General features: G+C 35.4%; 1 protein-coding gene across 2 annotated transcripts; it reads right to left on the minus strand.

The window, feature by feature from the left end:
- Positions 1 to 1,135: 1,135 nt before the first annotated feature.
- xkr9 (XK, Kell blood group complex subunit-related family, member 9) lies at positions 1,136 to 7,450 on the minus strand. 2 transcript variants are annotated; one of them, XM_048175154.1, is made up of 4 exons: positions 7,303 to 7,450; positions 5,832 to 6,259; positions 5,133 to 5,329; positions 1,136 to 2,871 (listed from the first exon to the last, which is right to left on the minus strand). In XM_048175154.1, the coding sequence occupies exons 2-4, from the start codon at positions 6,125 to 6,127 to the stop codon at positions 2,243 to 2,245; spliced, it is 1,122 nt and encodes a 373-aa protein (XP_048031111.1). In that variant the 5' UTR covers positions 6,128 to 6,259; positions 7,303 to 7,450; the 3' UTR covers positions 1,136 to 2,242. The 2 variants fall into 2 exon arrangements, with proteins under 2 accessions (XP_048031111.1, XP_048031112.1); XM_048175155.1 differs by lacking the exon at positions 7,303 to 7,450 and adding an exon at positions 7,106 to 7,292.
- Between the last annotated feature and the right edge of the window lie 3,659 nt (positions 7,451 to 11,109).

Here is an 11,109-nt window from a genome sequence, read left to right on the forward strand (position 1 = left end):
TATAATGCTACCTGTGTTTTAGGTCATTGTTTTATGAGTGACAAAGTGTGTTTGTTGGTTGACAACCGTTGCTAGTGTTATGGATGAATAAGTTGATTTGAGACATGTATGAAGTGTTTTTGGTAGTTTTGGTGCATTTTGAATGTGAAATTGCTTTTACAAGTTGAAAGTTGGTTAGGAGAACTGTGAAAAGAGTTTTGATAAAATTATTGAGAAATGTGTCCTAGTAATTGTAAAAAAAACTGTAAGAATTTTGATTCTATAATCTTTTGATTATAGTTTCATTTATGAACTAAAACACTAATGTATTTATTATAGCGCCACCTAGTGCCAATGCATATGTGTGTTTGTGTGTTAGGGTGCCTGAGTAGTTTTGGAACCATCCCACTAATTTTGAGATCTTTGTGAATTTTAGATGACTTTTTAGACAATTTAGGACAGAAAAGAAATAGTCATTTTTTAAATAGTAAAAAGTTCAATTGTGAGGAGAAAAGCGCAAGCAACATTTGTATGCAGATGCAAGTTTGTATGCAGGTTTGTGTGTGTGTGTGTGTGTGTGTGTGTGTGTGTGTGTGTGTGTGTGTGTGTGTGTGTGTGTGTGTGACTTAAATGTCCAAAAAGTCTCCAAATACTTTTTGGGGCCACTGTATGCGTGTATGTATACATGAGAAAATCAAAAAGGGCCTGCAGCCTGCTGAGCAGTACTCATGTTTATTTGAAAGGCTACTACCGTTGAATAAATCTGCAGTCTGTCTGTCACGGTGAGCTCACGTTCTCAGCGCAGATGTTCACTGAACAGCACACTGAGGAAATGCTGCGACTGCTTCTCTATTTTAATCCTCTTTATCTTTTCTCTTTTTTCTTCTCTCAGACCTGTCTCACTCCACTGGCTTGCACAATATTTTACTGGTAGTCAAAACAGAACTGAATTAGTTTATTATCTTTCAATTAGCTCTGAAACAGGCAATCTGCGTGATCTCTCAGCTTTTCTCGGTCTCTGTAGACTCAGAGATTGAGAGGGTCAAAGTTCACATATCCTTCTGCTTTAGACAGACATACATGTATACATGAAGAACTAATGCATTTTTTTTTTTTTTTTGCATTGTTTTGTTTTACCTAGCATCATAGACTTCAGTAAAATAAAGATATAATTCCTTTATTACAAAAAGTTATTATTTACAATAGAACAGTTATTTTATGACAAAGATCGCGTTCATGTCTCAGCTCATGGTTTAACAATTCTCCATGATGGCAACAAAATCTCCGTTCGGATGAGGCAGTATTTCTCCAAAAGGCTTTTTTGGAACAACAGTGCCATCTTGTGTCTGTATTATTTTAGTGGTAGTGATTGAGCTACTAACAGAAAACTGATCTGAGGCAAGCACAAATTCTGGTTTGTGTAGATATATACCATTACCACCATACAAAGTTTGTGGTCAGTACGTTTTTTTAAAGAAATTAATACTTGTATTCAGCATATTACAGATTTCTATTGCAAATAAATGCTGTTCATTTGATCTTTCCGTTTATCTAAGAATTATGTATGCAGAGCTACCAAGTTTCCACAAAAACATTAAACAACACAACTGTTTTCAACATTGATAATAATAAAAGAAAAGTTAATTGGGACAAACTTTTATGTTGGCCTGACAAAGTCTTGTCTGAAAGTTTTACATGCTGCTTCCTAGCATGTTTTAATCATGTTGCCAACAAGTTTTATGTTGTTAGCATGTCTTAGCGTGTGCTTATTTTGCATGTTTGTTGCATGTTTTAGTATATTGCTAGCATGGCCCATTGTTGTTAACATGAATTAGCACGTTACTAGCATGTGTTACCAATTGCTAAATGTTGCTAGCATGTTTTAGCACATTACTAGTATTACTAGTCTTTCTTTCTTTCTAAAACTTTTTAGTAACCACAAACTTGTTCAAAGTCAGAGTGCATAGTATAACTTTATGCTAGGCAATTATCACTTTTGGAATGCAAACTGAACAGATTTATTAGGAGAGGATGAAATTAACTGAATGCAAACATTGGCAGTAAAAAAAAAGCTTATTCATCATATTTACAAGTTCAACAACACCTGTAAAGTTCAACATTTCATACCTGTAAAATCAGATATTATTCCTTAGCAGCGTCTTTAACATAGATCCTTCATACTTTATCATTTCCATCATAAATATCTATATATATATATGCACCTTTTTTGTTAGTCAAGTTCATTAGATTATGATCAAGAGTATTATATTTGTAAAAAACGATCTAAACGTGTTGTTTTTTGCTCTGGTTTCAGTTTCTCCATTCCATCTACCTCATCTTCCACAGGTTTATGAGGATGCAGGAGGCTGTAATAGAGTCCCAGAAAACCCAGTCCAAGTGAATTTGACAATAATAGAAAACATATGATGGGCAGGAAGTAGTCAGTCCGTTCAGACTCCGGTTTGAGCAGAAACAATAAAATAGGTGCAGCAAGATTGTGACACACAGTGAAAATATAATACAGAGTCATGTGAACTTTGGTGTTTTCTCCTTTGATGTTAAAGAAGGTAAAAATGAGGATAACTCCAACAATAGCTCGATAAAGATGTTCAAGGACTCGTGAAGTGCAGAATTCGGTGTTCTCCACAAATGCCCAGATGGTTGCCACCAGCCATATCAAGGCCATTCCTAGAATACTAAAAGTGGAAAGCATGATGAAGAGGGTGAGGCTGAGGATTCGAGGGGTTATGGTAAATATTTTGTAGGACAAGTAGACAGCTGTTGGGATTCCAGATGGCATCTCATTAATGTGAGGTAGAGAGCGCCGTAAACAACGTCGATAATCCACCGTGGTCCAGGCTATGTTGACAAAAGACACGGCCATGCTAATGTCTAAAAAAGACATTTTATTTGATTACAAATTAGTCTGATTACATGGTCAACCACAAACTGTTAGTCTTTTACACTGATAAATAGGCACATACACTCTTAAAAATAAAGGATCTAAAAGGGGGTTTTCACAGTGATGCAATAAAAGAACTATTTGGATTCCCCAAAGAACAGTTCTTAAAAGTACCATCATAGAAGCTCCTTCATAGAACCATATATGCCACTAAAGAACTTTATTTTTAAGAGTGAAGTGGCCCCAAAAAATCAGAAGTGTATCAATTATTATTATCATTTAAAATGTATTAAATAGCTTATGCAACCTTTCAAACATTTGGGGATTCTGTAAGATTCTGTTTTTCAAAGAAGTCTCAATATTTCACAATTTTGGAGTCTCAATATTGTGAAATATTATTACAATTTAAAATAAATGTTTTCAATCATAATATATTTTAAAATGTAATTTAGTGATGACAAAGCTGAATTTTCAGCATCATTACTCCAGTCTTCAGTGTCACATGATCCTTCAGAAATCATTGTCTAATATGCTGATTTGCTGCTCAAGAAACATTTCTTATTATTATCAATGTTAAAAGGTTAGTTCACCCAAAAATGAAAATTCTGTCATTTATTACTCACCCTCATGTTGTTCCACACCCGTAAGACCTTCGTTCATCTTCAAAACACAAATTAAGATATTTTTGATGAAATCCGATGGCTCAGTGAGGCCTGCATTGCCAGCAATGTCACTGAACCTCTCAAGAATCATTAATGTACTAAAGACATATTTAAAAGAGTTCATGTGAGTACAGTTGTTCAACCTTAATATTATAAAGCGATGGGAATACTTTTGTGAGCCAAAAAAAATAAAATAATGATTTTTCAACAATATCTAGTGATGGGCGATTTCAAAACACTGCTTCGTGAAGCTTCGAAGCTTTTGTTTCGAATCAGTGGTTCAGATTGCGTATGAAGCGGCCAAAGTCACGTGTAATATTGAAATTTCGAAACACTTATGACGTAACGAAGCCTCGTTTACTGAAATCATGTGACTTTGTTGCACCGAACCACTGATTTGAAACAAAAGATTCGTAAAGCTTCATGTAGAAGTGTTTTGAAATTGGCCATCACTAGATATTGTTGAAAAGTTGTTATTTTGGGGTTTTCTTGGCGCACAAAAAGTATTCTCATCGCTTTATAATAATAAGGTTGAACCACTGTACTCACATGAACTGTTTTAAATACGTCTTTAGTACCTTTCTGGATCTTGAGAGGTTCACTGACATTGCTGGCAAAAGAGCCCTCACTGAGCCATCAGATTTCATCAAAAATATCTTAATTTGTGTTCCGAAGATGAACAAAGGTCTTACGGGTGAGTAAATAATGACAGAATTTTAATTTTTGGGTGAACTAACCCTTTAAATACAGTTGTGCTGCTTAATATTTTTCTGAAAACCACAATACATTTATTTTTTCAGGATTCATTTGATGTATATAACATCTAGCATTAATTTAAAGGGATAGTTCACCCAAAAATAAAAATCCATCCAGAAACAAAAAGGAAGATATTTTAAAGAAAGTTTGTAACCAGGCCTCTTTGGGGCACCATTCACTTGAGTAGTAGGAAAAGAAATACTATGGCAGTCAATGGTGCCCCAGAAATGTTCAGTTACCCACATTCTTCAAAATATCTTCTTTTGTGTTCAACAGAACAAAGAAATTCATACAGGTTTGGAACAATTTTAGGGTGAGTAAATGATGACAGAAATTTCATTTTTGGATGAACTATCCTTTTAATATATATAACATTTGTAACATTGTTCAATGCTTCCTTGCTGAATAAAAGTATTAATTTCTTTAAAAAAAAAAAAAAAATCTTACTGACCCCAAATTTTTGAACAGTAGTGTACGCTGTGGGCAGTGTTGGGGAAAGTTACTTTTAAAAGTAATGCTTTACAATAATGTGTTTTACTTACTTAGTTACTTTTTATGGAAATTAATGTGTTATGTTACTTTTGCTTTACTTTTTCTCACCTGGGCTGGGCTCCCTGTCTTTTTTAATAACAAAAAAGTTCTATTTTTGACAAATATAAAGGCCCTTTCACACCAAAAGTGAAATGAATAAGCCTCTGCCTGAAAGAAATGGAAGTTCTTACTTGTTATCTGAAAAAAAGTAATCTGATTACATAACTTGCATTACTTGTAATGTGTTACCCCAACACTGACTGCGGATGTGCACGTAATGATTGTATCTGTGCAGGACTTACATTGCAGATTAGATCGATGGTTGTGCTCCAGTATGATATAAACCTGCAGAATGAGTTGAGGAACGCTCTCCAAAAATGTCTCAAACATGCGGAGCATGCTGAGATCTGTAGCGAGAGCGAAACGGCTTAACGGCTTCTCCTCTTGAGTCTTGCTTGAACACAGGGCTTTAAAACTCTTCTTCAGGAGTTGGAGATACCTTAGAGTAACAGACAGGCCAAAACATTAACTTAATTTGTAAATGTTTGCATTGGCGTAATAAAAAATAATACAGTTTTAACAAGTAAAGAAGCCCAAGTGTGGAGACATTACATGTTCATTTCCTTCCTTCTTATTTTTAAGAACTAGTTAACCCACAAATGAATCTTTTTTTTCTCATCCTCATGTCTCATGTTTACTTACTTTACAAACCTGTATGACTTTTTCTTGTGAAAAACAAAATTAGATCAATGTTGTTGTTGTTTTTTCAGTGTTGTTTTGGACCCCATTGACCCTCATTGTATGAACAAAAACAGCTGAAACATTCTTCAGAACATCTTCTCTTGTGTTCCACCGAAGAAAGAAAGTCATACAGGTTTGGAACGATATGAGGGTGTGAAAATGATGATGAAAATGTTCATTTTTGGACAATTTATCACTTTAATATTTGGATATTAGATGCTGTTTGATTTGAGTCACATGATAAATTAGCATGATGTTACCTTGTTAAAATGCCTATCTGCAGTACATGTATCCCGATCAGATGGCAAGTGGATAGGTCCTTGTCATTTTCTTCATTTTCCTCATCATCTTTGAACCAAGCATAGCTGAATATTTGTATGCATGCAGATGCGATCAGAACAAACACTAAAGTCAGTGCAGCCCAGGTAACATGACCACTTCTAAAATACTGCACAGATAACAACAGGTCTGATACAATGTCTCCTACATAAAAAATGAATCCCAAAAGGGTGCATAGGCATCGAAAAACGGTAAATTCGCTTCCAGTAGATGTCATGATTGCGATTTATGGCATCTGATGAACGCTGATGGCAGATTGTGCTTGAATATGTAGATAGAGATTTAGTTCCTGTCAACGAGAACAGCTAGTTAACTCATTCCCTTCACGCCTTTATCCAAAACTGATTACCTGTGTGGAATGACAGAGAGAACAGACAACATCAATACATTGTAGAATGATTTACAGATCAGCTGAAATGCTGCTGTGAATGAATGAACTGGCTTATTGAAAAACTTTGATTTCGATTCAGTTCTTGAAGTGTTACTTTATCTGAATGTGTTTCTACTACCTATTTAAGATTTGGACTTTGTCCAGTACATGTCACTAATCAATACTGAATGATAACATTATGTAATGTGTACAAAATGTGCAGCACACTATCATAACTAGCACCATTTAATAATATTCTGACTTACATCATGTGATCGAAAGTACATTTTCATAGAGGGCCTGAAATGTCATACCCATTTCAAAATGGGTAACACTTTACATAATGTTTCATTCATCAACATTAGTTCAATGCATTAGTTAACATGAACTTTATATGAGCAATATATTTGTACAGCATTTATTATTAACCTTAGTTAATGTTAGTTAAACAAATACAACTGTTCATTGTTTGTTCATGTTAGTTCACATTCATTAACTGTTACCATTTTGATTTTAAAAATGTATTAGTAAATGTTGAGATTAAGATTACTAAATGCTTTAGAAGTATTTTTTCATTGTTAACTAATGTAGTTCACTAATGTTAAAAATGAAACCTTTTTGTAAAGTGTTACCATTTTCATTTTGCTTTATAATGCCTATGCAAATCACTTTCAGTTTTCATTGTCAATGAAATATGCTATAAAAAATAGGCTTGTCTTGCCTGTCACCAGGTCTATGTGCTATATATCTAATAAATACATATTAAATGTTGACATTTACTATTTTAAAGAAAACATGCTGAAAGTACATAAATCAAGTACTTACCGTTAACATGTTGTGAAACGCATACAGACGTTTGACGTAAACATCAGGACAAATGTATTTGCTAGCCTTGTTTTACAGCGGTTAACGAAGTCAAGCCATAAACTGTCACTTTACAATGTTCCCAAATGTAATATTAAATCAGCACATTTACTCTCAGTAGCTGTCGGTTTAAATTGTGAGTCCCATTCAAAACTTACCCGGAATTTCCATTCTGCTGCTTGCTGAGCCGCAGTGACGACGAGTCTCTGGTTTCTCAACTCTAGAGTGTATGATTTCTCATAATTCAGATGACGTAGTAAACCACACCCACCTGAACCAGTCCTTCAGTTACTGTGTGATGTAATACACACCCAAATATGTCTTTAGATATATATTGTTGGTGGACCAATGAGTCAGTACAGCAGCAATTATTAATTCCCTGACACTTTAAATACAGAAGAAATACCCACCATTCTCATACTTATACTTTCAGTCTCACCCTTTCTATTCTTCTCAACCAGGAAATAACTGCACATTCTGGTCATTGCTTAGATCCTGATCTGAAACTACCATTTAACTATATCAAACCACATGTTTACAAAGTTCATATGGGTTTGCCCATTGTTAGTGTGAACAAAAGTGAAACAGAGGAAATGCCTGCTTTGGTATGCCGCTTTACACGTTTTACAGTAAGCAACAGACTTCCAAGTAACTGTACTTCATTTTGCAAAACACATTAAGGTTCTTTCATCCTCTTATTAAAAGCTAGTTTTCACCATTTGTACTTATTGAAGCTTCTGATTATTTTGCACTTTATTAGGAATATGGACCACAATACCATCAGCAATTATTGTTTGATCTCAGTTTTTGCTAACTAATGCTTATCAAAAGAATAAACAATAAATATCAAAATAAAAATATATATTTTATATAATAAATAAAAAGTATGAAAACAAAGAAAATATTAAGCTTACTTTAACAAGAGCTAAAGTAAATAAACTGATGTTTGGCTAAATGTTTCATGTTCCCTCTTACAAAATAACATACAAGTACTTTGTAAACCAGCATTTTAATGTCTTTGCAATGTAAACAAAGATATGTAAATACATGAATATATCATATAATGTAAATATTATATTGGACCCTTTTCACACTTCCAGTTCTTAAGGCAGAAGTGGTTGCCCTGTCCAAATACCCACACTTGCGGTCTTTGCACTTGACAACTTGTCTACTTACATTAATTATTTCCTGTATTTGGCTCAAGTGTTCAAGTGGGTGTGAAGACTGCAAGTGTGTGTAGAACTTTTGATTACCCAATGGGACACACTTATAGTCTTGCAAAAAATGCAGGCGTTTATAGCTATATATATATATATATATATATATATATATGGGCCTCCATGGATCGGACTTTTTTATTCAGCACATCCCACAGATGCTCCATTGGATTGAGATCTGGGGAATTTGGAGACCAAGTCAACACCTCAAACTCGTTGTGCTCCTCAAACCATTCCTGATATTTGCTTTGTGGCAAGGTGCATTATCCTGCTGAAAGAGTCCACAGCCACCAGGGAATACCATTTCCATGAAAGGGTGTACATGGTCTGCAACAATGCTTAGATAGGTGGTACGTGTCAAAATAACATCCACATGGATGGCAGGGCCCAAGGTTTCCCAGCAGAACATTGCCCAGAGCATCACACTGCCTCCGCCCACTTGCCTTCTTCCCATAGTGCATCCTGGTGCCATGTGTTCCCCAGGTAAGCGACGCATACGTACCCGGCCATCCACGTGATGTAAAAGAAAGCATGATTCATCAGACCAGGCCACCTTCTACCATTGCTCTGTGGTCCAGTTCTGTTGCTCATCTGCCCAGTGTTGGCACTTTCAGTCGTGGACAGGGGTCAGCATGGGCACCCTGACTGGTCTGGTCCCCATTCGCAAAAAAGGCAAGCCTTCGCTCCCCACATGCATCACTGAGTTTTGGCCCCACATGACCTTGTCGCCGGTTCCTTCCTTTGACCACTTTTGATAGATACTGACCACTGCAGACCGGGAACACCCCACAAGAGCTGCGTTTTTGGATATGCTCTGACCCAGTCGTCTAGCTATCACAATTTGGCCCTTATCAAACTCGCTCAAATCCTTTTAGCTTGCTCATTTTTCCTGCTTCTAACACATCAACTTTTAGGACAAAATGTTCACTTGCTGCCTTATATATCCCACCCACTAACAGGTGCTGTGATGAAGAGATAATCAGTGTTATACACTTCATATATTACAGTGCACAGCATAAATGAGTACACCCCCTCTGAAACTTCTGAAAGTCAGCGATTACTCAATTACTTAGATGACATGTTAGGATTCTTTAGAGATATAATGTTCCAGCAAGTCTGCTTAATCAATTACCAAAGAAGCATGTCAAAATTATTCAGAAAAATAAGATTTTCTTGTCAAGGCGATAAAATGTTGTGTAGCAAAAATGAGTACACCCTCCTAAAAGTTACTAAATAAAATGAAATAAAAATTTTCTGGTGTAAGTTTAAGGGAATGTTTGATCAAGGGTATGTATGTTGAACCAAAACATTTAAAGAGAAGTCATTTCTTGACAATTAAAAGTGTTATATAGCCCACTGAATCACTCTCAGACTTAATGCTGACAACAATGGAAGCACTTGAGAGAGAACTATCAGGAGACTTATTTCTTAGCACAAAAGAGGACCGTGGTACAAGAGGATTACCAAATCATTGTTTTAAGTGTGAAAATATAGCAAAAGTAACACAGAAATTTAAAAACAATGGACTTGTGATAAGGCCCCTGAAAAATCAGGCCTTCATTTTAAGCTTTCATTTAGTGATGAGGGATTTTTTGCTAGACAAAGAGCAGGAGAAATACCAAACAAGTGTCTCAGAGCCAGCAAAAGCTATGAAAAGAGTAACTGTTTATCTCACAGAGTAAGATGCAGCCTGCAGAAATGACATGCATGATTGTTGTTCTCACTGGAACTACCTGCTGTAGCCAAATAAAACACAATAAAGTCAGTTAGCCATTTCCAAAGCCCATATTTACAAAATATAGATTCTGGGAATCAATACTCTGGTCTCATGAGACCAAATCAATCATGTTGGAAATAACAGCATCCAAAATGTTATGGTGTTGCTAGAGGAGGAGTACAGTGAGAAGTGCTTGGTTCCCACAGTAAAGTTCAGTGGTAGTAAAGCTCTTATATAGGGATGTGTGAGTGCTGAAGGTGTGAGGGAGTTGTGCTTTATCAATGCTGTCATGAATTCCCACACCACTGTGTAATTTAATACACAAACTTGAAACAGAAGATGTTACCCTTTCCTCTTTCCCTGCATTGTTGGACATGTTTTCAACATGACAATGAGGATATGCATTCTCCCAAGGTGAAAAACCTTCTGTGGACATGTATTGCACTCAATCTTAACATTCTTGAGACGAGTTGAGCAACACTCCCCATTAAAGATCAGGGCATTTAAGGAGCTCATCATCCAGGAGTTAAACAGGACAGATGTGACAGTTTGTCATGAACTTGTACACTCCGTGCCAAGAAGGGTCAGAGCAGTATATTCAAAATTATGGAGGGCATACTAAGTGCTATAATATTATACATTTGTTGAATTAAATCTAGGTTGTACTCATTTCTGCAATCCTTAATTTAAACAAAATTGGCTAATTTACTTATTTTATGGCTATTAATGACATATATTTCTCAGTTTTTATTATGTATATGTTTAATACATTTTAGTTTTGCCATCTTTCCATGAATTGTATTAGTGATCATAAAGAAAATACATCTTTATGTTTATTAAATATATACAAAATGTTTATTAAATATATGTATCTTTATTTATTTTATTCACTATTCAAAGGGGTGTATAGATCCTATATATCCACTAAGTCCCTTGACCTGAAAATGAATAAACCTCTCCCTTACTCCAGTCCAACAGATGGCGCTACTGCGTCTTTTGTCACTGTACAAAGTGACTTAAATTAAAAAGAG

The sequence above is a fragment of the Megalobrama amblycephala genome, linkage group LG22, assembly GCF_018812025.1.
Source record: "Megalobrama amblycephala isolate DHTTF-2021 linkage group LG22, ASM1881202v1, whole genome shotgun sequence".
Classification (NCBI taxonomy): Eukaryota; Metazoa; Chordata; class Actinopteri; order Cypriniformes; family Xenocyprididae; genus Megalobrama; species Megalobrama amblycephala.

Excerpts from the sequence above, each read along its gene's own strand:
- xkr9 (XM_048175154.1), bottom strand. The coding sequence starts at position 6,127 with ATGACATCTACTGGAAGCGAATTTACCGTTTTTCGATGCCTATGCACC. Across the intron at positions 5,330-5,831 it reads CAGATAGGCATTTTAACAAG|GTATCTCCAACTCCTGAAGA; the intron begins GTAACATCATGC and ends TGTTACTCTAAG. Across the intron at positions 2,872-5,132 it reads CCATCGATCTAATCTGCAAT|ACATTAGCATGGCCGTGTCT; the intron begins GTAAGTCCTGCA and ends TGTCTTTTTTAG.